This window comes from Vigna angularis, chromosome 2, assembly GCF_016808095.1.
Source record: "Vigna angularis cultivar LongXiaoDou No.4 chromosome 2, ASM1680809v1, whole genome shotgun sequence".
Taxonomy (NCBI): Eukaryota; Viridiplantae; Streptophyta; class Magnoliopsida; order Fabales; family Fabaceae; genus Vigna; species Vigna angularis.
Genome location: NC_068971.1, coordinates 1,783,667 through 1,809,372, shown reverse-complemented (window position 1 = coordinate 1,809,372; position 25,706 = coordinate 1,783,667). Strand labels below are relative to the sequence as shown.

The window sequence follows — 25,706 nt, the reverse complement described above, 5'->3', positions numbered from 1 at the left end:
CTACTTAAATTGTTATATTATTCTAAGTCACTTCCTTTTGTTACAGAATAATTGGAGCACTTTGTAAGTTGTTTTCAACTGAAAAGCTACTTGAATAATCACATTCTCTAGTCCAAAAGGTATAATTTCTCTCTTCTTTTACTCTTCTTAATTGGTACCAAAACCAAAATTCTAAAGCTCCCTTACCACATCACAAATTGTTTAAAACTGTTTTCCACACTGTTCTAGTGCATATCATATAAGAATCTTACTCGCAAGGTGATAATTGTTTCTACTATATGGCTACTTTTAATTTCACTCACATGTATCTAAATCTATAACTCTTTAAAATACAACAAAATAAATAAAAAATAACAAATAAATCAAAAAATAAAATAAATAGATAAAAAAGTAAAATAAGTTTCATGTACATGTGAAAGTAAAATAAGAAAAAATAAAAAAGAAATTAAAAATATCAAAGGACTAAAAAAATTAATTTTTGATCCACTCTAATTTTTTTTATTTAATTTAAATCATTTTAAAGTCAACCTCACTCACTTCAATAGCTTTTTTCTTATTCAAATTTTTGGTAATTAATACAATGCATTCTTGTAATAGTGGTATTAATAGTGATATTAACACCGTCACACTAACACATGATAGTCACATGATAATAACTAAACAAATTGAAAATACGTATCTGACACGTTGCTAATGTCAAATATAATAAAAATGATTAATTTTACAAATAGAAAAACTTAATTGTATGAAATAAAAATAGGACCTAATTAAATAATTCAAACGAATTGAGGACAAAAAAAAAATGATTTTAGTCTATGTTTTATTTGAACTAGGAAAGAATGAAGGAGAAAAAAATTAAATTATTCCAATAAAGAGAAATGACTAAAAATAAAATAAAAAATTATATTATTTAATATTAATATTTTATTTGTTTGTTATTTTGATGATAGTATTTTATTATTATAAAAATATTAAATGTTAATAAAATCATTAATTATATAATTTAACATTATTCATATATAAAATAAATACGAATAGATATATATTATATCGTTAATTATAGTACTATTTATGAAATAATTCATCATATTAAAAATTTTTAATGCAAATCTTTTATCATGTGAAGAAAAAAAAGTTGAGTGTTTCTTTCTTTTTTTCTTTTCGTAATTATATGTATTATTTTTGAAACTTTATTTTTTTGTCTTGCTTTCTAACTTTTCCTCTACACACAGAGAGACTCGAGAAAAATGATATTCTGTTGTATTGTCTCTGATGATCATGTTGATATGTTGGTTACGTACCAACTAATTTTTTTTTTGTATTGTCTCTGATTAACTTTCATGACCAATTATATGTAAATAAATTAAAATTATTTCATTCTTGATTTTAAAGACGTGATCAGGCACCTTACAAACTAAAAATATAAAAAATACAATATAATATAAATAATTAATGTGATAGACTACTTTTTTTTTATTTATCTCATAAATCAAATAAGTCATAATTTTCCACTAACTTGCATCAAATCAATACTCCTCCTCTGAGCTAAGTAAGTTCTCATTTTCCAATTTGATTTTACAATTGTACTTGACCTCCACAATTTGGAGGCTGCCAGCCAATTGTTGGGAGGGTCCCTCAATATGCACAAGTTGCAAGGTTTCCAATGACCAAAGCTGCTGGGGAAGTTCAAACAAAATAGGACATTTTATAATGAGCAGATGCCGAAGACGGGGCATTGCGCCTTCCTCTAATCTCCATGACTTTACCCCTACGCCCTTCAAATGAAACACTTGAAGTTCATTAAACTCTCCCTTGCCAATATCAAGATTATGCGGTTCATCTTCCGGCATTATGTCTTCATAAAATTGCCTATTTACTACTGCACCAAATCCATAGAAATTTTCTCGTTTCCAAATATTGGTTTTTTCTAGTTTCAAAATTTGAAGGTTAGGAAGCTGACCTAGTGTCTTCATGAAAGACCAATTCAAAAAGTTTCTAAAGGTTATCTTGGTAAGTTTTGATGGAAGCACATTCTTGTCTGATGAAAGTTTTGGAATCTTATTTATTTTTAGACTACCAAGATGATTTAGGCGGTGTACACTTGATAAAAGGTCTACTTCATTACCACCCTCAGAAAAAGGTGACAAAACTAATTTTACCAACCTAGGAAACGTGCCATTGTTGATCAGGGACTTAATTGCTGAACTCCGACCGCACAACCAAAGGCTTTGGAGATTCTCCATTCTAGTTCCTTCAGGCAAGACTGGACACTCTCCCCTTCTCAAGTAAAGACGTCTCAATCGTTTCAGCTTCCAAATTTTACTGGACGCTGTGTATTCGTAGTTTACATCTAGTGTTTCTAAATTCCATAGGTTGCATACACAAGCTGGAAGACTTGCGACTATTATTTTCAAGTATCTTAAATGAATCATCCTCTTCAAATGGTAGGGATCCAATGGTGAATCAAAACCATGAATAACCCTAGCTAACATCAACCTTTTCACCAAATCATTCACATAATGAAGCCTCCAAGTAAAAATGAACACAGAACGAGTGCTTGGCATTGATTTGTCAAATGACATAGCAGAAATATTAGAATCCCTTTGCCACTGCAAGGACAATCTACGGGGATTGGTATCACTCCAGGTGTCAATATTGGACTCTCTGCAAACATCCATAAACTTGCAAGATTTTCTCTCTGATATACAGAAATCACGAAGAACATCATGAACCTGACATATCTTAACACCCCCATCAGTCCTCCTACGAGTCACTTGCACTAAGCTTCGATCCACCAGCTCGTCCAAGTAAAAATCACCTACTTCTTCGGGTTCTGCGTTTTCTTGTGATTGTAAGAACCCTTCTGCTCCCCACAATCGGATCACTTCTCTTGCACTGATCTCGTGGTCTTCAGGATAGATTCCAAAATATAGAAAACAGGGTTTTAATGTTGGAGGCAAGTTGTCGTAACTGAGCCTTAGTATATCCATCACTTCACTCTTGTCCGCAGTAGAATTCCAACTCATCTTCTTCATTCTCGACCACTCTCTTTGTGACTTCTCCTTCTTTGCAAAGAGTCCACCTAAGATCACAACGGCAAGTGGTAAACCCCCACAAGTTGCTTTGACAATGGATCTACCCAAAGGCTCTAACTCGGAGGGGCATTCTTCACCTCGAAACACCTTCTTACAAAATAGTTCCCAACTTTGATCTTGGGTGAGGAAAGGAAGTTGGTATGGAGAAGGGGTTCCTGCATAGCGTGCAACAGACATTTCACGACTTGTGATCAATACTCTGCTACCTTTGTTGTCATCTGGAAAGGCTCCTTTTATATCATCCCATACCCGTGTTTCCCATATGTCATCAAGCACTATCAAATATTTCTTCTCCTTCAACCCTTTGGCTACCTCCTCCTTCAGACCCTCCTCGCTTAAATTTTCAAATCCAGAAAGATTTAAGCTCCTTAGGAGACTTTGGAAAAGCTCCTTGGGCCTGTAATCGTTAGACACGTTACCCCATGCACGACAAGGAAATATCCTCTTCACATTGTCCTTGTTATAGATCTTACGGGCAAGAGTGGTTTTACCCAATCCTCCCATTCCGACTATAGAAGCAACATTAAGACACACATCATCTTTTTGGAGTTGTTGGATGACAATGTTGGTCTCATTCACTAAGCCTACCACATCTTCTTCCTCAACATCCATCCTCCTTTTGCGGCACCATTCTGTTGCAACTGCTTCTTTGCTTTGGAATTCACCTTCTTTGATGCCATACCTCTTCTGGTTTTCATAAATATCAACGATACGACTCCTGATCTTCTCTATCTCAGCATCGACTTCATGGGGCACAACGAGTTTTTCTTTGAGGTGGAATAACCGACACAGTTTGTTTCTACGTTTGTGTTTGGCGATGTTGAGAATGTAAGTGTCCACCACATCTTCTGCTTGGTGGGCGACATCTCTTATTTGCGTCACCACTTCTTTCACCACTGCATCTTTGTACTTCCCCTCTGAGCTCTTGATGAATTTATTCATGAACTTCAATTCATTACTCAAGGACTTTATTTTCTCTTCCACACCAGAAAGGAGCTTTATTTCACTTTCAAGTAGTTGTGACAACCTCTGCACCAGGAAGCCAACAACACTGTCTGCCATTTTTGTTATCTCTGTATCTGAGTACGAGCATTCGTCAATTTACAACAGGGAGTAATAAGTAATATCCATTTTTTACATTTATGAAAAACATTCTTATTCTCAATATGTGGGTTTGTGATTTATACCTTTGAAACTATCTCTTTAACATGCAAAGAGAGAAGACGAAAAATACAATAATGATGAATTCTTGATCACTATGTTTCGTAGACTCATTGTTTAGGTTATCCAGAGTTATTTGAAAACTTGATCTTGCCTTATTTTGTTTAATATTATATTAAATTATACAAATTTAAATAAAGCTTGGTTAATAACGAAATCAATAACATCTTTACCAAATTATAAACTATTTAACATAATTGTTACTTTTAGACATGAAAAAAGAACTTAAGGAAACGCCATAATATTAAAGTATAATATTTTTCCTATGATGTAATGTTTAAACTGTGATTATCATGCCAGTTTATTTAAAATCCATTTTACAGTACACCTTTTAAGAAGGGGTGTCAATGTATCTTTCAATAAGTTTGGTCATTCATTAATTTTTTTTATTTGCTTTCATACAATAGCAGTAAATTATAAAAAATATAATAGTAATAATACTTACAAAAATTTTAATATTTACATACACTTGAATTAGTTTATCTATTATATTTTTAAGGATATTATGACTATTGCATAACTTTTAAAAATAAGATATTATACACAAAAAATTATCTATTTTACTATTACAATTAATTAAACATCTCAACCATAGGTATAAACAACCTTAATAAAAAGAAAAGCTATTTAAATTGTGATGTTTAGGGTTTAGGGAATAATTGGATCACTTTGTAAGTTAGTTTCAACTAAAAAGCTACTTGAATTATCATATCCTATAGTCCAAAAGATATAATTTTTCTCTCATGTTTTACTCTTCTTAATTACTACCAAACAAAATTTTAACAAATTGTTTAACATTGTTTTCTACACACAGATCTTGTGATTATCGTGTGTGTGTGTGTCTATATATATATATATATATATATATATATATATATATATATATATATATATATATATATATATATATATATATATAAGGGTTAAATATGTTTTTAGTTCATAAATTATTGGTCGTTTCTGATTTTCGTCCCTCTCTTAAAATAAGATACAATTTGGTCCTCATTCTTTTCGAAACATTCGTTTTAATCCTCGAAAACTAAGACCGTTAAGTCCTCATTTAGTCAACAAAATAAGGACTAAAACCAAAGTTTTGAGGACTAAAACGAACTTTTCGAAAAGAATAAGAACCAAATTGTACCTTATTTTGAAAGAAGGACGAAAACCAGAAACGACCACTAGTTTATGGACTAAAAACATATTTAACCCTATATATAACACTACAAAAAAAATTAAATGATGTTTATTTTTATATAATTGAAGGTTAAAATCCTTATTAAGCCATTTACCCTAATTAAAATTTTTGGCAGACAAATTTCTAATGTTTTTCCTAACTTCTAGAATCACTAACTAATATTTACTTTTAGTTTCACTAATCTATACAGTTCATATCTCAAATTTGTAATGTAATCTTTTGAGTGTTTTGGTCCATAATCTAAAAATTGTTCCTTCACAAGTAAACATACACTTTTGTTTACACAACAATTTTGTTCACACAACTTTTACAGTTTTCATCATTCTCAAACATTAGTTTAGTTCTTAAATCATTACTTTATGATGAACTTTACAAATCATTACTTATATAAAATGAGCTCATAATAGCATATTAGATATGAAATAACAGTGAACTTACCTCTTAGATACAGTGGTCGAGTTTCACCTTCTTCACTTCTTCACTTTTTGTGCATAAACAATGCTCTACCTCCTTTGCCGATTCAAGTAACATTAGGGCAACAAAACTCAAGTTACGTAATGGTATAATAAATTTTTATATATGCATGTCATACCTACCTACCTTAAAATTCGTTTTCTTCTAGCAAGCTTCAAACTCCATATCCTTCCAAAGATTCCAATGTTATGGATGTGCCTACAAAATATACAACATAATAATCATACTTTAAAGTCACCATAGATTTAAAAGTTTCTCAATAACATAATACAAGTCGATGCAACATAAACCTGATTCCAAATCATACGCCAAACAAACACTTCCAGTTCTCGTGTTCTTACGGATTAAAATGGAAAATGTGAACAAAATTAATGCAGAACTGAAGAACAAACATGTATAAATAGAGAAGGAAGTGATTCTTACTTGTGGAGGAGATATGCTTACATGTTATGTTAAAGAAACATAACTTAATAATTAGGCAATTCCTTTTCTACATGTTGCAAATAACTTTAGGGAAGTATATCAGCCTTTATTAATATTGCATCAAAATGATTTTATTTTATTTTTGGATTTAAATGTGATTAAATTCATATCTATTTAATTTAGATAATATTAGTACTAAAGTTGAAGCTATCTTATTTAATAGGTTTAATTAAATTTTAAGTATATTATAAATTTAAATATTTTTAATTATATTAGAAAAAATATTTTACTAGATATTCATTATAGTTTTTTTAGTTGGGAGAGACACCTACAAGTTATCTACTCTAACATTTGCAAAAGGAATTACCTAATAGTTAATTCTCAGAAGTAGAAAAAGAAATACCAAATACATGTAACAACTACATAATCACTTATTAGGTAATTAATTTATTTTAAATAATATATTCGTTTTGTAAGGACATATTTTCCTCGACAATCAAAGTGAGTAAAACAATTAGAAGAAAATTTACTTTTAAAATAAAACTATTTTGTGGTTAATTTAATTAGATTTCAATAAAAATATAAACAATTTTTAGTTATTAAGTGTTTTAATAATGATTTATATCACTAAAAAAATATATTTCACATTATTTTTGTCGTTGACAATATTTTTGTAATGATAAATCTTACTTGGAGTTTGGCATTTGCCAATATTTATGTCTTTTTAAGACTGGTTTTAAAACGCATATTATTATTATTACATTTTGATTTTGCTAATTTATTATGTATCCTAATTTATTATGTATCCTAAATAGACAACTTACATTGTAAAATATAAAAATCATATGTTAATATAACGATTTAAAGAGAAAAGCAAATGGAGGGGAAAAGGAATAAAAGTGTTAAAAGATAGAATATTTAGAGCTGAAATTGGAAGTTAAGGATAGAATATTTAAACATAGAAAGAAGAGGAGGGAAGGATATCTTAGAGTTTAAATATAGAGTATATGGAGAAGTATAAAAATACCTTATGTAGGATTTATGGTGGTAGAGAGATAGGAATAAGAATAAGCTCATAGGAAGATAAATTGGCTGAATAATTGTCTACTTGAAATCGAAATATCTGTTATCCCCTCAACAATATGTTGGAACCACCTTCTTTAACAATCTTTTCTACAGTTTTTCTAGTTCACTAAAATACAATTTTCTAATCAACTTGACATATGGATTAATACACCGGATAGTGTTAGATACTAATAATACTTATCAATTAACCAAAAAAAAATAATTGTATTGCTCATCTAGTTATTCACATAATATATTCTTTTAAAACATACATGTAATGGTTAATTAGATTATCAGTAGTAATGATTCATTAAACTTCTAATGCAAATTAAAGTTGGATTAGGTTGTTATTAGTTCGGCGAAATGTAAAGGGTCATTACAACTATTATTAATAAAAGACTCAATATAACTTTGAACACAATGCACACAATATATATTTTTAACCATTCGAAACGGTCATTTAACTGACTTAAGCATTAGAGTGTTTTCTACAAGTATCTTTTTACATATTTTGGATGAAAAGAACAAAACGTAATCAAGCTTCCCAACAGCTCGGCCAATCTCCTTAGTAGCTCATTTGATCCTGTGTAGTCATTTATAGTGTTCGGCCAAATCTACTACAATGCTACTCAACCATCTTCAATATTGAATTTGACCTTATGACCCCACGCCCCAAAACAGCTACATAATAGAAACCATGCCTATAGCTACGTTGGAGGCTATTATATTCATATGAAGCAAACAAAACCCACTCATCATATTTAAAAAAAAAAAACTAATTTTTTCTTCAATGATTCAACAACTGACTCAATCTCCAGAGCACGAATATTATTAAGTGTGACATGGAATCCATACAATGTTGTCTAGTAACGGATTTTTTTTTTAAATATAGAGTTAAAATGTAGTCTCACCGATCCAGAATAAATTTTTTTCAGAAACTGTTCTCAAACGAAAAAGAAACCAAAGAGATATATCAGATAAATGAATGAGAAAAGGTCATCAAAGCACTGTAACAGACATAATAAGAACCAAAAAACACTATAGAAAACAACATAAATAAACATGTAAACGAGGTGACATTGGGGTCTAACTTCATATCACATATGATTAACAACGAGAGATTATGAGCTTACAAGCAGTCGTCAATTTCACATGTTGAAGGTTGTTCGCCAATGTTTCAGAGGGCAACAGAGCATGCACTTGTCGTAAGGTAGCTAAGGACCAGAGTCGTTGAGGAAGATCGTTCAAGTATTCACAGGCTTCAATGAGAAGATGTTGAAGATTTGGCATTGCACATTCGTCTAATCTCCAGCTTCTCACTTTCATTCCTCTCAATCTCAAACACTTGAAGTTGTGGGAACTCTCCTGCACCAACATTAAGGTCCAACAAAACCTCAGAGCATTGCCTTCCTATTTTCAAAATTTGAAGGTTGGTAAGCCATCGTACAGTACTGAACAAAGAGAAGTCAGTGCCCACACGTATTTGTTTCCAGGTTATCTTGGTGAGATGATATGGAAAGTCATTTTTGTGAGGTGGAAGTTCTAGAAAGTCAATTATTTTTAGGCTATGGAGATTGCTTAGTAATTGTTCGTGGGAAGGACGATGAAATGGATAGTGCAAAACAAGCTTTCTCAATCTTGGAAATATGTCATCGATAAGCATGTCCCTGTTCAGCATGAACACCATTCGTCTGTCAAAAGCCCTTAACCACAGAGTTTGAAGATTCACCTTTCTCTCTCTATCTACTTCTGGTACCTCATCTCCCCCTCTCAAATAAACATGTCTCAGTCGCTTTAGCTTCCAAATTTCACTCGAGACAGTCTCTTTGTATCTTACATCTAGCGTTTCTAAATTCCTAAGGTTTCCTATTGAAGCTGGAATCTTTATGACATGTGTCTATTCTCAAATACATCTTTAAAATCTGGTTTCTTTCCTCATAGAAAAGTGCTTTTTATTTAAATTATTCGAGAGTAGATGACTTTTAAAACCTTTTGTAACATTCTTTTCTACACTTTTTCTAATTCACTAAAATACAATTTTCTGATCTACTACTATTAAATGAATCTCTCCCATCCACTACTCAAAAATTATAATTTCTTATGAATTTTAAACTAATAAATAGTAAATAAAATATTTAAAAGTATTATAAAAAATGCCCTAAGTCTCCAACGTGTAAATCATCTTCACTTAATTCCTATCTCTTCATTTTTATCGAATCTTATGTAACTCACTTTGAATAAAACAGGTTATTAATATTTTCAAAATTAAAAAATGGGTACTTTTATAACTCTAATAGTATTCAAAATTCATACATAAATTTTATGTTTTAGACATATCCTAATTAAAAAATCTTAAACTATAAATACAATCCCCCGAAGACAGTGCATGGCTTTACCGAAAAAAATAGAGCAAGCCTTGTATGACAAAAACATTCCTTCCATCTTGTTAAAGTCGTGTAAAAAGATAAATCAAAATCATAAGGTAAATACAGTTTTGCTTTTGTATACATCAAAGACAAATTTTCTTCACAACATATTTTTTCAACACAATAGAATCACACTGGAAAATATCATTAATCTCTGACAGCAACCCAACATGGAGGTACAAAAACCTGACTCAAAAAGGTCCATATGAAATAATCCAATTCTATTCAGTTCTCATGTTTTCACTGACTAAATTGGAAATATGAAACATCCTAAGAATGAGGCAAAATGAAAAACGACAGATTGAACAGACTATATAATATGAATCTAATGACTTGGATTTACAAAAACTCCAAATCTACCAAATATACAGAGAAGGAAAATGACCTCCAGCAAAAAAATAGCCCGGTACCCCTTTTCCTCCAGATATGAAATATATTTATATATAAGCCCCCCTCTTTCGCCCCTCAAATGCTGTCGAAGGAAATGAAAGATAAATAATGAAAAGAATACTGGCAGAAAACTACCGAAAAATCATCAAAATAATGATCCTTTCTCTTTTGACTTTTGCAGCACAATTTTCCAAACCTTCTCAATAAAACCAGCAAGGCTTGGGAGAGACACGGTACAAAACTTGTGCTATTGGAGCTGTTTTTCAGCTTCCGTTCCAATTCCCTTTTCATCAAGATAAATCCTCAGATTGGTCAACAGATGCCTCGGATACCAACTTGCCTTTGGTATCATTTGACTTGAAATCTGTATCTGGATCAAAGAAGAGGCAAACCGCGGCACAATCATCAACCTTGCAAAAAGGATATTTTGTCCTCCATGCCTGAACAGCTGACTCAACCAGTGCTCTAGCAGCAGTAGACCGTGGAGCAGATGCTACAATGTCCACGACTTCTTCATTTGATAAAACATCCCAAATCTGCACAAAGGAATCATCAAACAGGTTAACAGTTAAAATATTTCCAGCTATGAGATAACTCCAACTGGAAACTCTTACTCTCTCCAAAATCAGAAGCTCAATGGCAGGATGCAATATATGCTATATATGGTTAAGGAAGAAAGTTCTCGAAGGTTTCAGGGGAAGCTCATCTTTATAATATCATTAAGTCAGAGATTATTTTAATCAACATTCCGAAGGGTTCAGCATATTCTAAACAATTTTGCAATTTTTTTTACTTCTAATATGAGTTTCTTTTGCTTTTACAAAATGCCACAGTAATTTTCATCCATTTAATCAAGTATATCACAACAGAAAATTATATCTCATATAACCCAGTTAGGTGCAAAAAAGATGCCAGGATATATCAACTGCTAGAAAATAGTCTGAAACATATTTAATTGCACAATTTGGAAAATATAAAATTTCAAGTTACAACATAACAAGCACGATGAGGGAAAAATAAGCTGCAACTTAAAAGCAGGGGGCAAAGAAAAAGGTTATCTAATATTGATGTAAACAACAAGCTTCTCCAAAAAGCTCAAGTATTTAAAAATTCCAGTTCGAAAGAGGGTAGAAATAACGTGCATGTCTGTATATAAACATGGGTTTGAGATACAACTGAATAAAGAATATGCATTATTGATCAAGCTTTTGATATTTAGAAAGTTTGGGGTTAACTATTTACATTAGTAATAATTACTACCTCACTTCGACCCTAATGACCCTGTTCAGAAAATTTGTTTCCCATTTTACAAAGGTGCATTAAATTGTTTTTCCTAAGATACCGTTATTGATCCGCTTTTACTAAAAAATTAATAAATATCTGAAAAGAATGGGATAAAGTTTTATTATCATAATCTGATTTGAAAATACAAGTACTAATGAATATCAAAGTTCTAGTAGACTAATTTAGCTATGAATATGACAAATAAAAGTAATTTTGGAAAATAGAAAAATACTAACTAATTTGTTATTTTCAACTAAATTTGTTAAAGGACGTGAATTAGTTTAAAGGATCTTATAAATAGGGACAGAGGAGTAGTAAGTTTTACGTGATAAGTGGTTAGGTTAAACAGTACGATTTCAATTTAAAGGCAGTAAACTTACAAATTTGGTTTTTCAGCTAACTAAACGTTGCAAATTGCAGTTCAATTGCTATTTAGAGTCCTATTGATATTTTCATTCTAGAATTGGCTAAGTACAAATACGATTTTGAAATGAATCTGTTTCAACACATGTAGATCATAGAAGACAAAAAAAAAAAAAAAAAAAAAAAGTCCCTTAAGGCCTTACCCCATCTGTCGCTAGCACAACAAACTCATCCTTCTCGGTAAGGTGGTGATATGAGATATCTGGAACAGAAATCAATCCAAAGTCTTTCAGGCAAAAGTCTCCAAATGCACGAGCCATAGCAAGACCAGGGAAATCAGAGTTAGGCAACCAAACTCGAGCCACCTCCGGTTCATTGTGAAGGGAAAAAACCCTTCCTCTACGAAGCCTAATTCTCTCTTCTTCCCCTACGCATAAACAAGCTCTTATCATCCATACAGAGATATACCTCATTGACTGATGTAGCAGAAGTCAAAACAAATGCCAATTCATAAAGAAAATAATAATAATAATAATAATAATAATAATAATAATAATAATAATAATCTATTTGTTAGTTTCCTTTTAACACGACTAATGATAAAACAAAGGGTCTGATTGTTTTCTTTTCTGAAAACTAATTTCTGTTTTTTTTAAGTTAAAATACTTCGTTCGATAAGAGTAATTTTTTTAAACTGCTTTGAAAACTATTATGTCTTTTCGGACTTCTAAAGTTAAGAAGGCAGAGCATTTCTTTCACGTCTTCTCCCCACTTCTGCTTTCTAAAATTAGATTTTGAAAAATTAAATAGTTTTGAAAAACGAAAAACCTTGGAAAGAATTTAACAAAAACACACACTGCGAGGGACGGAGGAGAGAGAAAGAGATGTACTTGGAAGATTTGGCTTAAGGTCAACGGTCAACTGAACAGCAATAAGAGAGTCATCGTGATCTCTGGTACCCAATATAGCTCTCGAGTCCCCAATATTTCCAATAACAAGGTCCAGCCCCTGAAAGACCATAAGAAGTAAATCAAGTGTAAAAAACAAACAAGGAAATAATCAAGAAAACAGTACATTGTAATTTATATTTCTTACTTGTTTGACCAAGGTAACTGCTGTAGTCCCACTACAAAAGCAGTCAATATCAGGATGCATTTTCAGTTCTTTGTCCATGAGCTTACAAGCTTTCAGATAAGACTCTTTCAATGTCAAAGTAATATCTGTTTCATCAAGTTCATGATAAGTGGGGTAAGTTTTCTCATCCACCAGTCTAAATCCATTCCCTTCAGATTTATAACTTCCGTTGGCACTGCTATGATCACTGACTCCATCTCTATTCTTATGATGCAAATCCCATTGGGCATTAAGCTTTAAAGGAAAAGAATCCCTAACTTTCTTCGCAACTTTGTGGCCGTAAGGTCCGTGACCATCAAAAACACCACAAAAAATGGTGTCTTCCTTGGAGCAAAAGTTCTGCACAAGGAAAATAGACAAAGTTTTGTGCACACTATCAACATATATAGCATTAGTCTTATAGCCGACTGTAACAACAAAACTGTGAGTATCTGAAAACTAAGAAGAAACTATAAAAGATGCGTTATGCACACTATCAACATATATACCATTTGTATCTGAAAACTCAAAAGAAACTATAAAAGATGCGTTAGTCTAACTCAAACACAAAAATTAACTCGAGGAGAGGGGACATTTCTAGTTTTGAGTATTTCGGCCATGTTTTTAGCTGATGTAAGATATTCTTACAACATAATAAAAACTAGTTTCAGTAAAATCGATGTATCCCATCCAAATTGTGTTGAAGTGGGATGAGGTGGAGAACACAATTATCTATTAGAGAGAAACAGATGGAGGAATTGACGACGTGACATGACACTACTAACTACCTAAGAAGATTGATGAGTGTTTGGAAAAGAAATAAACACAGCTACAGGTCAGACAAAGGTCAACACGGCTCCACATATCAGCTCATATTTAATCCAAATGCATTGAAGAAATTATTTGTTTTAAAACACTAAATCATGCACAATTGATCGAGCTGAAAGATATGCTAAATAATAAAAAATAAAAAGGCATCACTAACCCCTTTATTGATTTTTAAAACAAACAAGAAAAAAGAAACTTGTAAATAAAGCAGAACACCTCAAGGTTCGCTCCCTTTCGAATATATAACTTTTTAACTTCCAAAATGGAGAAAAATAAAAGAGCCTTCATTTCTATTGCCGCAAACCGAAAGTACACGATTATACAAATCCAATGTTAAAGGAGTAATATCCCGAAACAACATGAGGGAAGGGGCTAACCTCCCAAATAAGCATAGCATCTTGGTTGATCCCTTTTCTTCCTTGCTTACAAAACATGGATGCAACCTCGCTTGACCCATTCGAGAACATCCTCCCAGGCACTCTGAAATCAAAGGACGAGGAACCCCTCAACCTCCTCCTCTTCCCATCCGTATTGGAATCAGAAAGAAGAGGAGGGGAGCTACCACCAGCCCCAACCTCCGAGATGCACGATCCCATTCCCAGTGCCCTCACAATGTTCAGAAAACACTCGAAACCCGCCAAACACTCCGAATCAGAACCTCTGGGCTCCCCCACCATATCCGTCCCATACCTATTCAGAACCTCCACTGCCTGCCATCATCGTCATCATAACCATTTCAAAAAATCAAAAACCACAGCACAACATGTCCAGATTCAGAAACAAACACTATCAAGCGCGAAAAAAAAAACAATTAGAAATGGAACCTGAGTCATGATTGCAATGAAATCCGATTTGATTCGAATCAAAGCGAAGTCAATAGCGTATCCACCTATGCAGTAGTTTCCTTGTCGAAAAGCGCGTGAATCAGAACTGAAAGCGCGTAATTCAAATACAGTAAAATGAAACCGTGAAATCAGAAAAAGTGAATCGAGACTCTCGATCCAGCGCTCTCTCGCTTTCTCCTTTGATTCCGTGAAAATCACTCGCGAAAACCGATAACCGAATCGAGGAATGCAACAGAAACCTGGAAAAAAGATGAAATGAAACCGGCGTTGGTGTTGGTGTTGGTGCTGATTGTGAAAAAACGAAGAGGGCAGCGCTACCGTCACGAGCGGGTGCGTCACCGGCAGGTGGTGATGGCTTTGGACCAATGGATGAGACAAGAAGACAGGCTTTGTTTCTCCGCCACGAAAAATAAGGAATATATTGGTTGAGGCAAAATAAGAGAGTGGATCAGAACGACAACGTGTAATAGCAGAGTCTCAGATTAAAAAAAAGGCAAAAATAAAACATGGTTGTGACAAATAATGCTGACACGTGGCTTGGACGGTGCCGATGATTCCGTTGTCGGAAGTGGATGGATAGGATTATAGAATCATAAAAACATATAATCATTACCTAATATTATATTAATATTATTTTATATAAGTAACCCATACTACTTAACTGAAAAATGTAATAATAAAAATTTTCACTCCACACTTTAAGAGGGTTTCGAGGACAAAGATTGATCCAATGATTTAATTTTGTTTAAATTAAGAAAAAAATTTAAATGGTTGACTCCTTGGATATTGATTTTAAAATTTAAAATTTAAATGGGATATCTAAATAATCCACTTGTAAATATGAGTTGATTTTTTATTTTCAAATATTCAAACAAAAATTAAATTAATTTAAATAAGAAAAATGTAGTTAATATTAAGGATGAAGATGGTGTAGTTGTCTAGGTATCGGTTCAAAGAGAGCGTTGAATTTCGTAAATAGCTAAAGTACGTAACAACTCTTCAATTGACTAAGTTCAATGTTGTTTATCATTACAAAAGAAATTATGATACAAAAGAAAAAATTAATCAAATGTGTTGAAGACCAAAAATAATTTTATATTAATTACTGTGTATAAAACAATGTTAAGAATATGTATCTTAATTGTGATATATTTACCTAAAAACATGGTTTTTAAATACTTTATTTGAGGTTCAATTATTGACTATGTAAAGGACAGAGACTTTACTAAAAAAAATTATGCAATACCGTCTCCAAGTTTCATTTATTAATCTGAAAGATTGGTCTTTTTCGTTCTATCGTAAATTAATACACGAGTGAGACGTGACTTTTATGGGTTAAAATGAAAAATAGTCTGAAACAAAAGTTGTTGGATAGTTAAAATATGAAAAGAAAAAAAGGAAGAACGATAATTAAAAAAAAATCAATATATTTGGAGTGTGGATATACATCATAATTAAAACACTTCACGTCACTTTTTTTTTCTAAATTTTTGTAGCTTTGAGAGTTTCGATCATAAAGTTTTTCTAAGTCTTTATCATTCCTTTTCTAAAGTCGTATATTTATGAAATGTACTCGATCATATGTATATATATACTCCAACACTTAAGTTAACTTAATATAATTATTCGAATAATAAAATAAAATTTTAAATTCATAATAAATGCATTCTCATATTTCTTTAATTGAGACTCTTATTTAAAGATTTCGATATCAATTTATAATTAGCATAAATTTAATCATACCTCAATAAATATATTTTATCTATAAATTTAAGGAAAATGATATTCGAACAACCAAATTTGACAACATTTGGACACAGCACACGTGTCAGCGTGTGAGCGGCCCACGTTTTGGTTGGAAAAAGCTGCTGCAATCTGAGAATTTCTGATGAAACCTGCTTCAACGCTGACGTGGCGAGGACGGGCACGGGCATATTGGGGTGTGCGTTTCAAATTTGAATTTTATTTTCTCACTTCGTAGACAGAGAACCGGCGCGAACAACCAAAACGACTTGTGTGACCTAGACAGAGAGACGAGAGAGTTGGAGAAAGGAGGGATCACGAGCGACAGAGAGACAGACCGAGTCCGCGCCGGAGTGCCGCCGTCCACTGTTGAAGGCCGTGTCGGAGAGATCGAACGCCTCCAGCCCGTTCCGTTTGACGGCGCCGCAGCTCCTTCGTCGAGCGCTCGACGCGAACACGACATCGTCTTTCCTCCGTTCCGGCCCAGCGACTTAGGGAGGCGTTGAAGGTGTCGCATCGTCCCAGGTGGTTCCGTCCCTGTCCCGGAGTGCCGCCGGACGTTCGCCGGAGTGTGGGCTGTCACACATTTGTCCAAAAAGAGGGGTTTTCCGCCACACGTCGTCTTCACTGAAGGTTGGTTTGCTTTTTGATTTTTCAGTGGAATTAATGTTGAATACATGGATCATGTTGTTCTGTTACTCATTTTTATACAAGTGTTGTGGTTAATCTTACATTGTTGCTGTAATTCTGTTCGATTGGTAGTCATGGATTGCAATAACGAAGAAGGTTACAAGAATGTAAGTATATTTAACCATACGAAAAGTTTAAGCTTTCTTTCAAAACAGGGTATAATGGTTTTAATTGTTTGAAAATGAATTGTAGTTGCGGTTGCGGGCATGGAGTGACACAAAACCGATAGTGGACCTTAATTCCATACTACGCGACAGTCATAGGACACGGATCGAAATGACTCCGTTCAAGTGGTGTGTTTATATGAACAGTCCAATTGACTTCTGCACTCCTTTATTGAAGGAAATGGTTAGACGTTGGGTTAGCCGCAACGAATCTTTTGTTTTGAAGCAAACAATGGTACCATTTACAGTAGGCGATGTTTGCATGGGTTTAGGGTTGGGTGTTAGTGGTTTAGATGTAAATTTTGATGATGACTTTGATGCTGTTGTTTGTCATCAATTTTCGTCAAAGTCATTCATTGTAAAAGATTTCATACATAGGATAAAGTTGTTAATACAAAATAATGAGACTGATGTTGATTGTGTTTGTCGTTTGTATATTTTAGTTTGTTTTATTGTTTTCTACTTTCCTAGACATTCAAAGGCAGTTAGTAACATGCCTTTTAGAGTATTAGATAACATTGATAATTTGTACGAATATAATTGGGCAAAAGCTGTGCACACATTTGTCCTAAATAGTTTAGGAAATGCTTCAAGGAAGATAAGGCAAGGTGACATAAGGGACCTCGGTCTTAGTGGGAATGTTGCCGTGTTGCAGGTAAGAAATTCAAAATTTGATTACGTTTGATGTGGGCATAATTTGTTTATTATATGATTAATGTTTTGGTTAATATTTGTTTTTTAGCTATGGGCGGTCGAACGTTTGGGTTTAGCGGACGGTGCACATGACATTGTCTTCCCGCGAATAATGAATTGGCGTTCGCTTAAGTTAAGGTGTAACAAAATAGAGGAATTGTTTAAACGAAAAGAGGTAAGTTAGCTGTTATTTTAATTGACATTTTTTTGATATGTACTACATGAATTGTGTATTTTTGTTATTAAATGATTACTTACATAAGGATGTTTATAGATATGTTGGGAGTGGTTTTTGCGGGACGAGGACCGTCAAAACTCAATGATTTGTGCGGCCCTTCATTTGGAAGAAGGGTCAATAGCGGAAGATGATGGAGATGAGTTAGGGTTAAGTTGGGAACAAGTGCTCATGAAGAAAATTGAAGACAACCAAAGAAAAATGGTTGCAATGGATAAAGATTTAAGAAGTTTGGCTACATTGGTCGGTGTTGGGAAGGAAGATTATGAGAAAGGGAATGATGGTAAAGAAGAGGATGGTGATGTTCATGGTCATGGTGGGGCAGGGCAATGTTTTCAAACATTCACGTATAGTGATGTGGGTGGTTGTTGCTCAGGACTGAAGGATGACATTGAGGACGTTATGGATATTGGACCTGTTGTAAGCACTGTGCCACTACATGATGACACTGACGATGATAATTTATTGAATGTAAATCGAACAGAGTTGTACAACATGGTGATTCCGTTTAAACTTCCTTGGAGGTAATGAATTTCTCACTTTGACAATTCTTAAATTCCATTTATTAATAGTGTGATGATGAAACATGTTGACTTATGTCATATTTTTGTTTGAAGGGTTGTTTTTGAAATTTCCGGTCAAACATTTGGAACCCAAGAGTGTTATTCTTTTGGACCTAGGATGCAGGTTGGCAACACGGTAATAATGAAATTTGATGTGTGAATTTATGATTTATTTTATATGTGATTTGAATTGTATAGTATTAAGAAGTTGTTGGTTGTGTAGGGGATTTTGTTTGCCACATCAGTGTTCATGTTCTTTGAAAGAAGAAGCACTGGAGTAGTGAAAAGGATATGTTTTAGTCCATTATATGCGGTAGGTTAAAATATTAGTTGTTTTATGGTCCTAATAATCTATTAACATGAGAAATGAAAAGCTAACCGTGTCACTTCCTTGCAGACCCATGTTTTAATTGAGTCAAGAAAGAGAAAGAGTAATCGGAAAGTTTGGACATTGAATGACTACTCTCACTACTTCCAGTCTAATATCATCGGATTTGATGACATTGTTAATGCCGAATTTGTTAGTGCAATTACATTTCATTTAAGTTATTTGGAGAGTATGTTTATGGTTATTAGTAGTTGATGGTGTGATATTATTTTTGTTGTAGTTGTTTGTCCCAATTATCCATGACGGCCATTGGTGGTGCTACGCTGTGAAGATTCCATCATTGGAAATGTTTGCACTGGACTCTTTTGGGCACAAAAGAAAGGAACGACAAAAGATTGACAATGTCATTGTATGTATAGTAATTGATGTTTACTTTGTGATTCCAAATTTATAAGGGAAGTTTGTTGTTTCGAGGCACATAATCTTGCATTGCTTTTTGGACATTTGTTGAATTGTGCGGAAGAGAACAAACCATCATTGGAGGTACTTGCATACTCCAATCCAACCAAACAAGTATGTTTGTAATTTTCATTTTTTTAAGTATAATATTTTATTGTATAATTCATATGTTAAATATGATAGTGACGTTGTTGGACTTGTTTTGATGTAGTTTTGATTGTGGAGTAATTGTTTTGAAAATTATGGAGTTGTGGGATGGCATTGACAAATATGAAAGAAAGACAATGCCCAGTTACACAACTGTAAGCTGTTTATATTTCTATGTTGTGCGTCGTTGATAAAAATGTTGCATTGGATTAATGTTTTGTGCATTATTGTGTTGGCAGGAAGAACTACAACAAGTTAGGGAGCATTATGTATGTCAATGGATTTTGGATGTGGACAACGTCCGGAGGAATGAAGTCTTGGAAGATTTAGGCATGTTGTAGAATGTAGGGGATTAATGATGTTTGAACAGTTGTTGATACATTTTCCTTTATGTATTGGTTGCACATCCAATCTGAATTTTGAAAATTTTGAGAAGGAAATATATTTGGTAGTTCAAATTAAGTGATTTGAACTTATTTGACTTTCACGTGCAAAACGTTTTATCCAGGTACGTATTGGTCCTGTGTGTCCAAAGAATTGTGCCAAAGTAAGGACTTATTTTGACTTTCGTAACAGTTGTGGTCCTGCAGCTGGACTGTTACGGGAGAGGACAGTGGCCGAACGATTGAAAGGGAGGAGCACGATGAACGAACGAGAAGGGGAAGACAAAGACAGTTGTGCGAGCGGAGCGAGGACGAGCGTCCTGAGCGAGTGGAGGTAACAAGGAGTGCGGACGAGCGTCCTGAGCGACGACCGAGGACGAGCGTCCTGAGCGAGTGGAGGTAACAAGGATTGCGGACGAGCGTCCTGAGCGACGAGCGTCCTGAGCGAGTGGAGGTAGCAAGAAGGGCTGAACGAGCGTCCTGAGCGACGAGCGAGGACGAGCGTCCTGAGCGAGTGGAAGCAAGATGGGCTGAACGAGCGGAGCGACACGACATTAGGCACCCGTAAATGACTGTGGTCTACGAAGTTGACCTTTGTGTGCAAGAACTTATACGTAAGTCCCCACTTATTTACCCTGTGGTACCCCTTCTGGTGGTGCAGTATAAGCGTTAGCAATTGAGCTTCCAGTGGCACGAATTTGTTAATAAATTAAGAAATAATTGTTTCCAAATTGATGACAAACAGAAGGAATGACATGTGAGGACATTAGGCACCCGTAAATGACTGTGGTCTACGAAGTTGACCTTTGTGTGCAAGAACTTATACGTAAGTCCCCACTTATTTACCCTGTGGTACCCGTTCTGGTGGTGCAGTATAAGCGTTAGCAATTGAGCTTCCAGTGGCACGAATTTGTTAATAAATTAAGAAATAATTGTTTCCAAATTGATGACAAACAGAAGGAATGACATGTGAGGACATTAGGCACCCGTAAATGACTGTGGTTTACGAAGTTGACCTTTGTGTGCAAAAACTTATACGTAAGTCCCCACTTATTTACCCTGTGGTACCCCTTCTGGTGGTGCAGTATAAGCGTTAGCAATTGAGCTTACAGTAGCACGAATTTGTTAATAAATTAAGAAATAATTGTTTCCAAATTGATGACAAACAGAAGGAATGACATGTGAGGACATTAGGCACCCGTAAATGACTGTGGTCTACGAAGTTGACCTTTGTGTGCAAAAACTTATACGTAAGTCCCCACTTATTTACCCTGTGGTACCCGTTCTGGTGGTGCAGTATAAGCGTTAGCAATTGAGCTTCCAGTGGCACGAATTTGTTAATCAATTAAGAAATAATTGTTTCCAAATTCATGACAAATAGAAGGAATGATATGTGAGGACATTAGGCACCCACTTATTTACCCATTGATGACTGTGGTCTACGAAGTTGGCATGTCTGTGCAAAAAGTGAAACTTAAGTACCCACTAATTTACCCATTGATACCAGTGGAGATCATTAAAAAATTGTTTCGAAATTACGTAGAAGTCGAACACATTAGCCAAAATTTAATGAAAACAGCATGACGGAAAACAGAATGTGCGTAAATGTTTAACAAGAAAACGTTCGCATCAGGGACTAACAAGTTTCCTTAGTATGTCGTCTATTTCGTTTGATGAAGTGGGGTTTTGTGGGATGATTAGGACGGACGACTTGGTTGTTGGGTATGTTGTCCTTGCATACAGGCCTTCTAGATATGAATTCAGCTCAATTTGTTTGACATGAACGATGTCGGATGGATCCAATAGCAAATGCTGAAAGCAAAGCAAGGGTAGGTAAGGTGGGTGACAATGATGTCGAACGTAAATTATGGTTATTCATTTCTTTCAATTGTGAATAGGTAACCTTCATTGATATTGAAATAAGTGCATACAGTACGTTACAAAACATAACTAATATTTATGTTAATTAATGCTTGAAATACAAACATAACGTCAATTTGTAAACGCTCATCAATCTTCCATGGTGGTTGTTGTTTTATTATTAGAGCGAGAAGGACAAGCCTTTTCAGATGGACCAACATCTTTGTCTTTGTTGTTGTTTTCGGCACATGGGTTGGGTCGAATCACAGGTCTTGATGAAGCGTTAAGTAGTTCCTCAGTTGGAGGACCTATGTCAGCTTTGAAGACCTACACATTGGTTAAAATCAATTTAACAATACGACGCCCGTACGTAAACAACAAAATAATTAAGATTTACTTATGAGTTGACCATATTACCTTAACAACGTTCCGGACTGTTATATTCAAATAGTAAATCCTGCCAAAAGGACTCAATGCACCAACCTGTGCGTAAAGACATGTATAACATTTTAAAACAACGAATAAGTTCACGTGGTCCATGATTCTTAAAGGTTATAATTAGAAGTTGTAGTTGGTTTACACTTTGCAATAATAACACAGCACCAACTCCTATATCGGGCCCAAACTCTGGATGCAGAAGGACTTTGTTGTGAACCGAAGCAGACAATGAGGTACTTTGATCCTGTTAGGAAGGAAAACCAAAGAAGTTAACATACCACGCTTTTAACAAAGTTAACAATGTAGACAGTGTGGTAGTTCAATCCTGTTAGTGATAGACCTTGACAACAATTTTCATGTCACCCAATCCATTTGGGTTGCACTCTTTAACAATGCATGCTACAAACGGAAGGACATGCATTGACTTAACGCGTTCTAGCTGGGTGACGTTGTTAATGTTGCCATCTTGTACAAGTCCTGCAAACAATATCATACCATTCTTATTCAAAACATTAAACATTTAAACTATATAACCGTGTCCACTGATTATGAAAAAGTTCACCATGGTGTTTAATGAACTTCTCAGCCCATATCCAAGGATTAGATTTGAAATCTCGATCAAATGTTGCCTTTGCAATGTCATTAACAAATTCCTGTGTTGACTTAGGTTCATCTGTTTGCCTGTTTAGCATGGCCGCTTGTACATTTCCAGCAGGTCCTGGTATCAACGTTGCAGTTGAGTTGCACTTTTTTAAGAATGCTTTGAGATCACTGTCGTCTATATCAAGTCCCTCCCATGGCTCCATTCTTTCAAACTGCATCGTTGAAAACGAATTAGGTTATGCATGGCCCAACGGGAAAACAATAAACTTGTAGTTAAAGGATAAGCAACTGTACCTGACGTCGAAACTACTTTGAAGAGGTATGCCAATAGGAAATCAAAAGCTGTATTATATAGAGGAATATAATATTATAATATTGACTTAAATGGCCATAATTACACTTCAAACTTTTTTCAAACAACTGACGCAGGGATAACTTAACAATTGAATAATCATATAATAATATTATATTATTTTGAAATGACGTTTGTCCAGCTAAAACCCTTAATTGGCTTTTCATGCAATTAATGTCTAGGCGTTCCAGCCGATGGAGTTTCCCGCCCATCCACGAACTTCCATTTAATGCAGTATAAAGCCAAATAAACCCGGCCTTTTGTCATTAATTTGTTTGTTCGCATTACTCACCTTTTGTCATTCAAGAATTACAGTGTATGGCCGAAAGCAACATCTTCCGTGTATGAAGTTGGTAAGACATTGAAGAGCATTTAATCCCAGCAAGTTGTTCAGACATTGAAGAGCATTTAATCCCCAGGAGCTTGGCCGTTGGACCTTGGTGGGATATTGAAGGCCATTTATTGAAGCGGTTGTGAAAGGACGTTCCTTCTCTTAGTAAGTTAATGTTTTAGTGATTTCAAATGTTATGCCTTGTATTAAACAGTTATTTTCTGGTTGATTGAACAAAGAAAAATATTGGCTTTTGTTACAATATTGTTTGAAAGTTGCAAATACAACAAATTTGTCGTTATGAGAAAGTGTGGGCATGAACATTAGTGGTGCCGGAATATGAAATATGTTGTTGTCATGTTTTAATGATTGATTTCATTAACCTTTGACGTCCATGTGATGTTGTACTAGGCGTTGCTTTTGAATGTGTTTGTCACGTATTATGGCGTGTGAAGAAGTAGCTTGTGCGGTGAACAACGATTCCACTGAGAATGTGAACGATATTGTCCCTAAAATTCATATGTGGTTTGATACAATTTAAGAGGTTAAAAGTTTTTACACTGACTATGCTGTGAGGAGTGGTTTTGGTGTTCGGATAAGGACTTCTAGGAGAAATAAGAACAACGACTTAATCTTCCTTAAATTAGTTTGCTCTAGGGAAGGGAAGTACCTAACTTCCATTGCTCCAGAATGGAAAACCCAGCCAACTCAGAAAAACCAATGTCCAGCTGGAATAACTGTTGTTATGAAAGAAGGAAGATGGCAGGTGAGAACAGTTGTTATTGAACACAGCCATGACATGTGTCCAAATAACTCCAACCTTATACGTGGTAATCGAAGAATTAATATGCATGTGAAGCACACCCTTAATATCAATGATAATTCTGGTGTTCGCATTAACAAAAGTTTCATATCTTTGGTGAATGAGGCCGGTGGGTTTGAAAATATGCAATTCGTGGAACGTGATGCCCGTAATTACATTGGACAGCAGAGAAGAACTCTTTGTAAGGAAGGTGATGGCCAAACACTTTTAAGATATTTTTCAAGAATGAGAGAATTAAACAATGATTTTTTCTATGATATGGAAATGGACGACGACAACCGAATAAGCAGTGTCTTTTGGGCCGATGCACGAAGTCGCGCAGCATGTGTAGATTTTGGTGATGTTGTGTCGTTTGACACAACCTACCTAACAAACAAATATGATATGCCATTTGCACCATTTGTTGGTGTTAATCATCATGGTCATTCAATATTACTGGGTTGTGCTTTGATTTCTGCAAAGGACACTAGGACATTCACATGGTTATTTTCAACTTGGCTTAGATGTATGTCAAACAAGGGTCCTCAAGGTATCGTGACTGATCAATGCAAGGCAATGTCCAATGCCATAAATCTTGTGTTTCCAAACACAAAACACCGTTGGTGCTTGTGGCACATAATGAAAAAAATACCTGTGAAGTTGCAAGGCTACAAATGCTATAAAGCAATCAAAAGTGAACTTAAGAGGCTTGTGTATGACACAGTCAGTTATGAAGACTTTGAGTTAGGCTGGGCAAATTTGATGTCATGTCAAGGGTTAGAGAATAATGATTGGCTAAATTCATTGTATGCAGATAGACAACGATGGGTTCCTTGTTATATGAAACATCAATTTTGGGCGGGAATGTCAACTACCCAACGAAGTGAGGGCATGAATGCATTCTTTGATGGATTCATAAATTCAAGTACAACACTTCAACAATTTGTGCAGCAGTACGATAACGCCCTGCGACAAAAAGCGCAAAAAGAACTTGAGGCCGATTTTTCTTCAATGAATACGACTCTACCATGCGGATCTCAATCTCTTATTGAAAGACAATACCAAACCGAGTACACACAGGCCAAATTTGTGGAAGTTCAAAACGAATTTCGGTCACGCATGAACTGCTTCATTAAAAACATGACAAATGAAGGTACAATAACTAGGTACACTGTTAAAGAAGACGTCATATG

General features: G+C 34.5%; 4 protein-coding genes across 9 annotated transcripts; 1 reads left to right on the top strand and 3 right to left on the bottom strand.

Annotated features, from left to right (window-relative positions):
• Positions 1 to 1,400: 1,400 nt before the first annotated feature.
• Positions 1,401 to 9,933, bottom strand: LOC108328075 (putative disease resistance RPP13-like protein 3). 4 transcript variants are annotated; one of them, XM_052873329.1, is made up of 4 exons: positions 8,607 to 9,933; positions 6,112 to 6,183; positions 5,950 to 6,021; positions 1,401 to 4,174 (listed from the first exon to the last, which is right to left on the bottom strand). In XM_052873329.1, exon 4 carries the CDS (start codon positions 4,155 to 4,157, stop codon positions 1,527 to 1,529), a length of 2,631 nt encoding a protein of 876 aa, XP_052729289.1. In that variant the 5' UTR covers positions 4,158 to 4,174; positions 5,950 to 6,021; positions 6,112 to 6,183; positions 8,607 to 9,933; the 3' UTR covers positions 1,401 to 1,526. The 4 variants fall into 4 exon arrangements, with proteins under 4 accessions (XP_052729289.1, XP_017417354.1, XP_017417353.1 ...); XM_017561865.2 differs by lacking the exon at positions 8,607 to 9,933 and adding an exon at positions 6,276 to 6,343 and having other exon boundaries at positions 6,108 to 6,183; XM_017561864.2 differs by lacking the exon at positions 8,607 to 9,933 and adding an exon at positions 6,276 to 6,343.
• Positions 9,934 to 10,188: 255 nt separating this feature from the next.
• Positions 10,189 to 15,192, bottom strand: LOC108329190 (probable protein phosphatase 2C 33). Of its 3 annotated transcripts, none has more exons than XM_017563283.2 (7): positions 15,041 to 15,192; positions 14,702 to 14,961; positions 14,255 to 14,587; positions 13,032 to 13,409; positions 12,827 to 12,944; positions 12,140 to 12,363; positions 10,189 to 10,825 (listed from the first exon to the last, which is right to left on the bottom strand). In XM_017563283.2, exons 2-7 carry the CDS (start codon positions 14,708 to 14,710, stop codon positions 10,580 to 10,582), a joined length of 1,308 nt encoding a protein of 435 aa, XP_017418772.1. In that variant the 5' UTR covers positions 14,711 to 14,961; positions 15,041 to 15,192; the 3' UTR covers positions 10,189 to 10,579. The 3 variants fall into 3 exon arrangements, with proteins under 3 accessions (XP_017418772.1, XP_017418771.1, XP_017418770.1); XM_017563282.2 differs by having other exon boundaries at positions 14,702 to 14,807; positions 14,962 to 15,185; XM_017563281.2 differs by having other exon boundaries at positions 14,702 to 15,165.
• Positions 15,193 to 17,229: 2,037 nt separating this feature from the next.
• LOC128195643 (uncharacterized) lies at positions 17,230 to 20,085 on the top strand. The gene is made up of 11 exons (XM_052873931.1): positions 17,230 to 17,262; positions 17,348 to 17,667; positions 17,791 to 17,974; positions 18,062 to 18,187; positions 18,287 to 18,771; positions 18,865 to 18,946; positions 19,034 to 19,123; positions 19,208 to 19,330; positions 19,419 to 19,486; positions 19,809 to 19,899; positions 19,984 to 20,085. The coding sequence occupies exons 1-11, from the start codon at positions 17,230 to 17,232 to the stop codon at positions 20,083 to 20,085; spliced, it is 1,704 nt and encodes a 567-aa protein (XP_052729891.1).
• A 2,052-nt stretch (positions 20,086 to 22,137) lies between these two features.
• On the bottom strand, positions 22,138 to 23,246 carry LOC128195642 (uncharacterized). The gene is made up of 5 exons (XM_052873930.1): positions 22,988 to 23,246; positions 22,766 to 22,902; positions 22,568 to 22,669; positions 22,405 to 22,470; positions 22,138 to 22,314 (listed from the first exon to the last, which is right to left on the bottom strand). The coding sequence occupies exons 1-5, from the start codon at positions 23,244 to 23,246 to the stop codon at positions 22,138 to 22,140; spliced, it is 741 nt and encodes a 246-aa protein (XP_052729890.1).
• Positions 23,247 to 25,706: the final 2,460 nt, after the last annotated feature.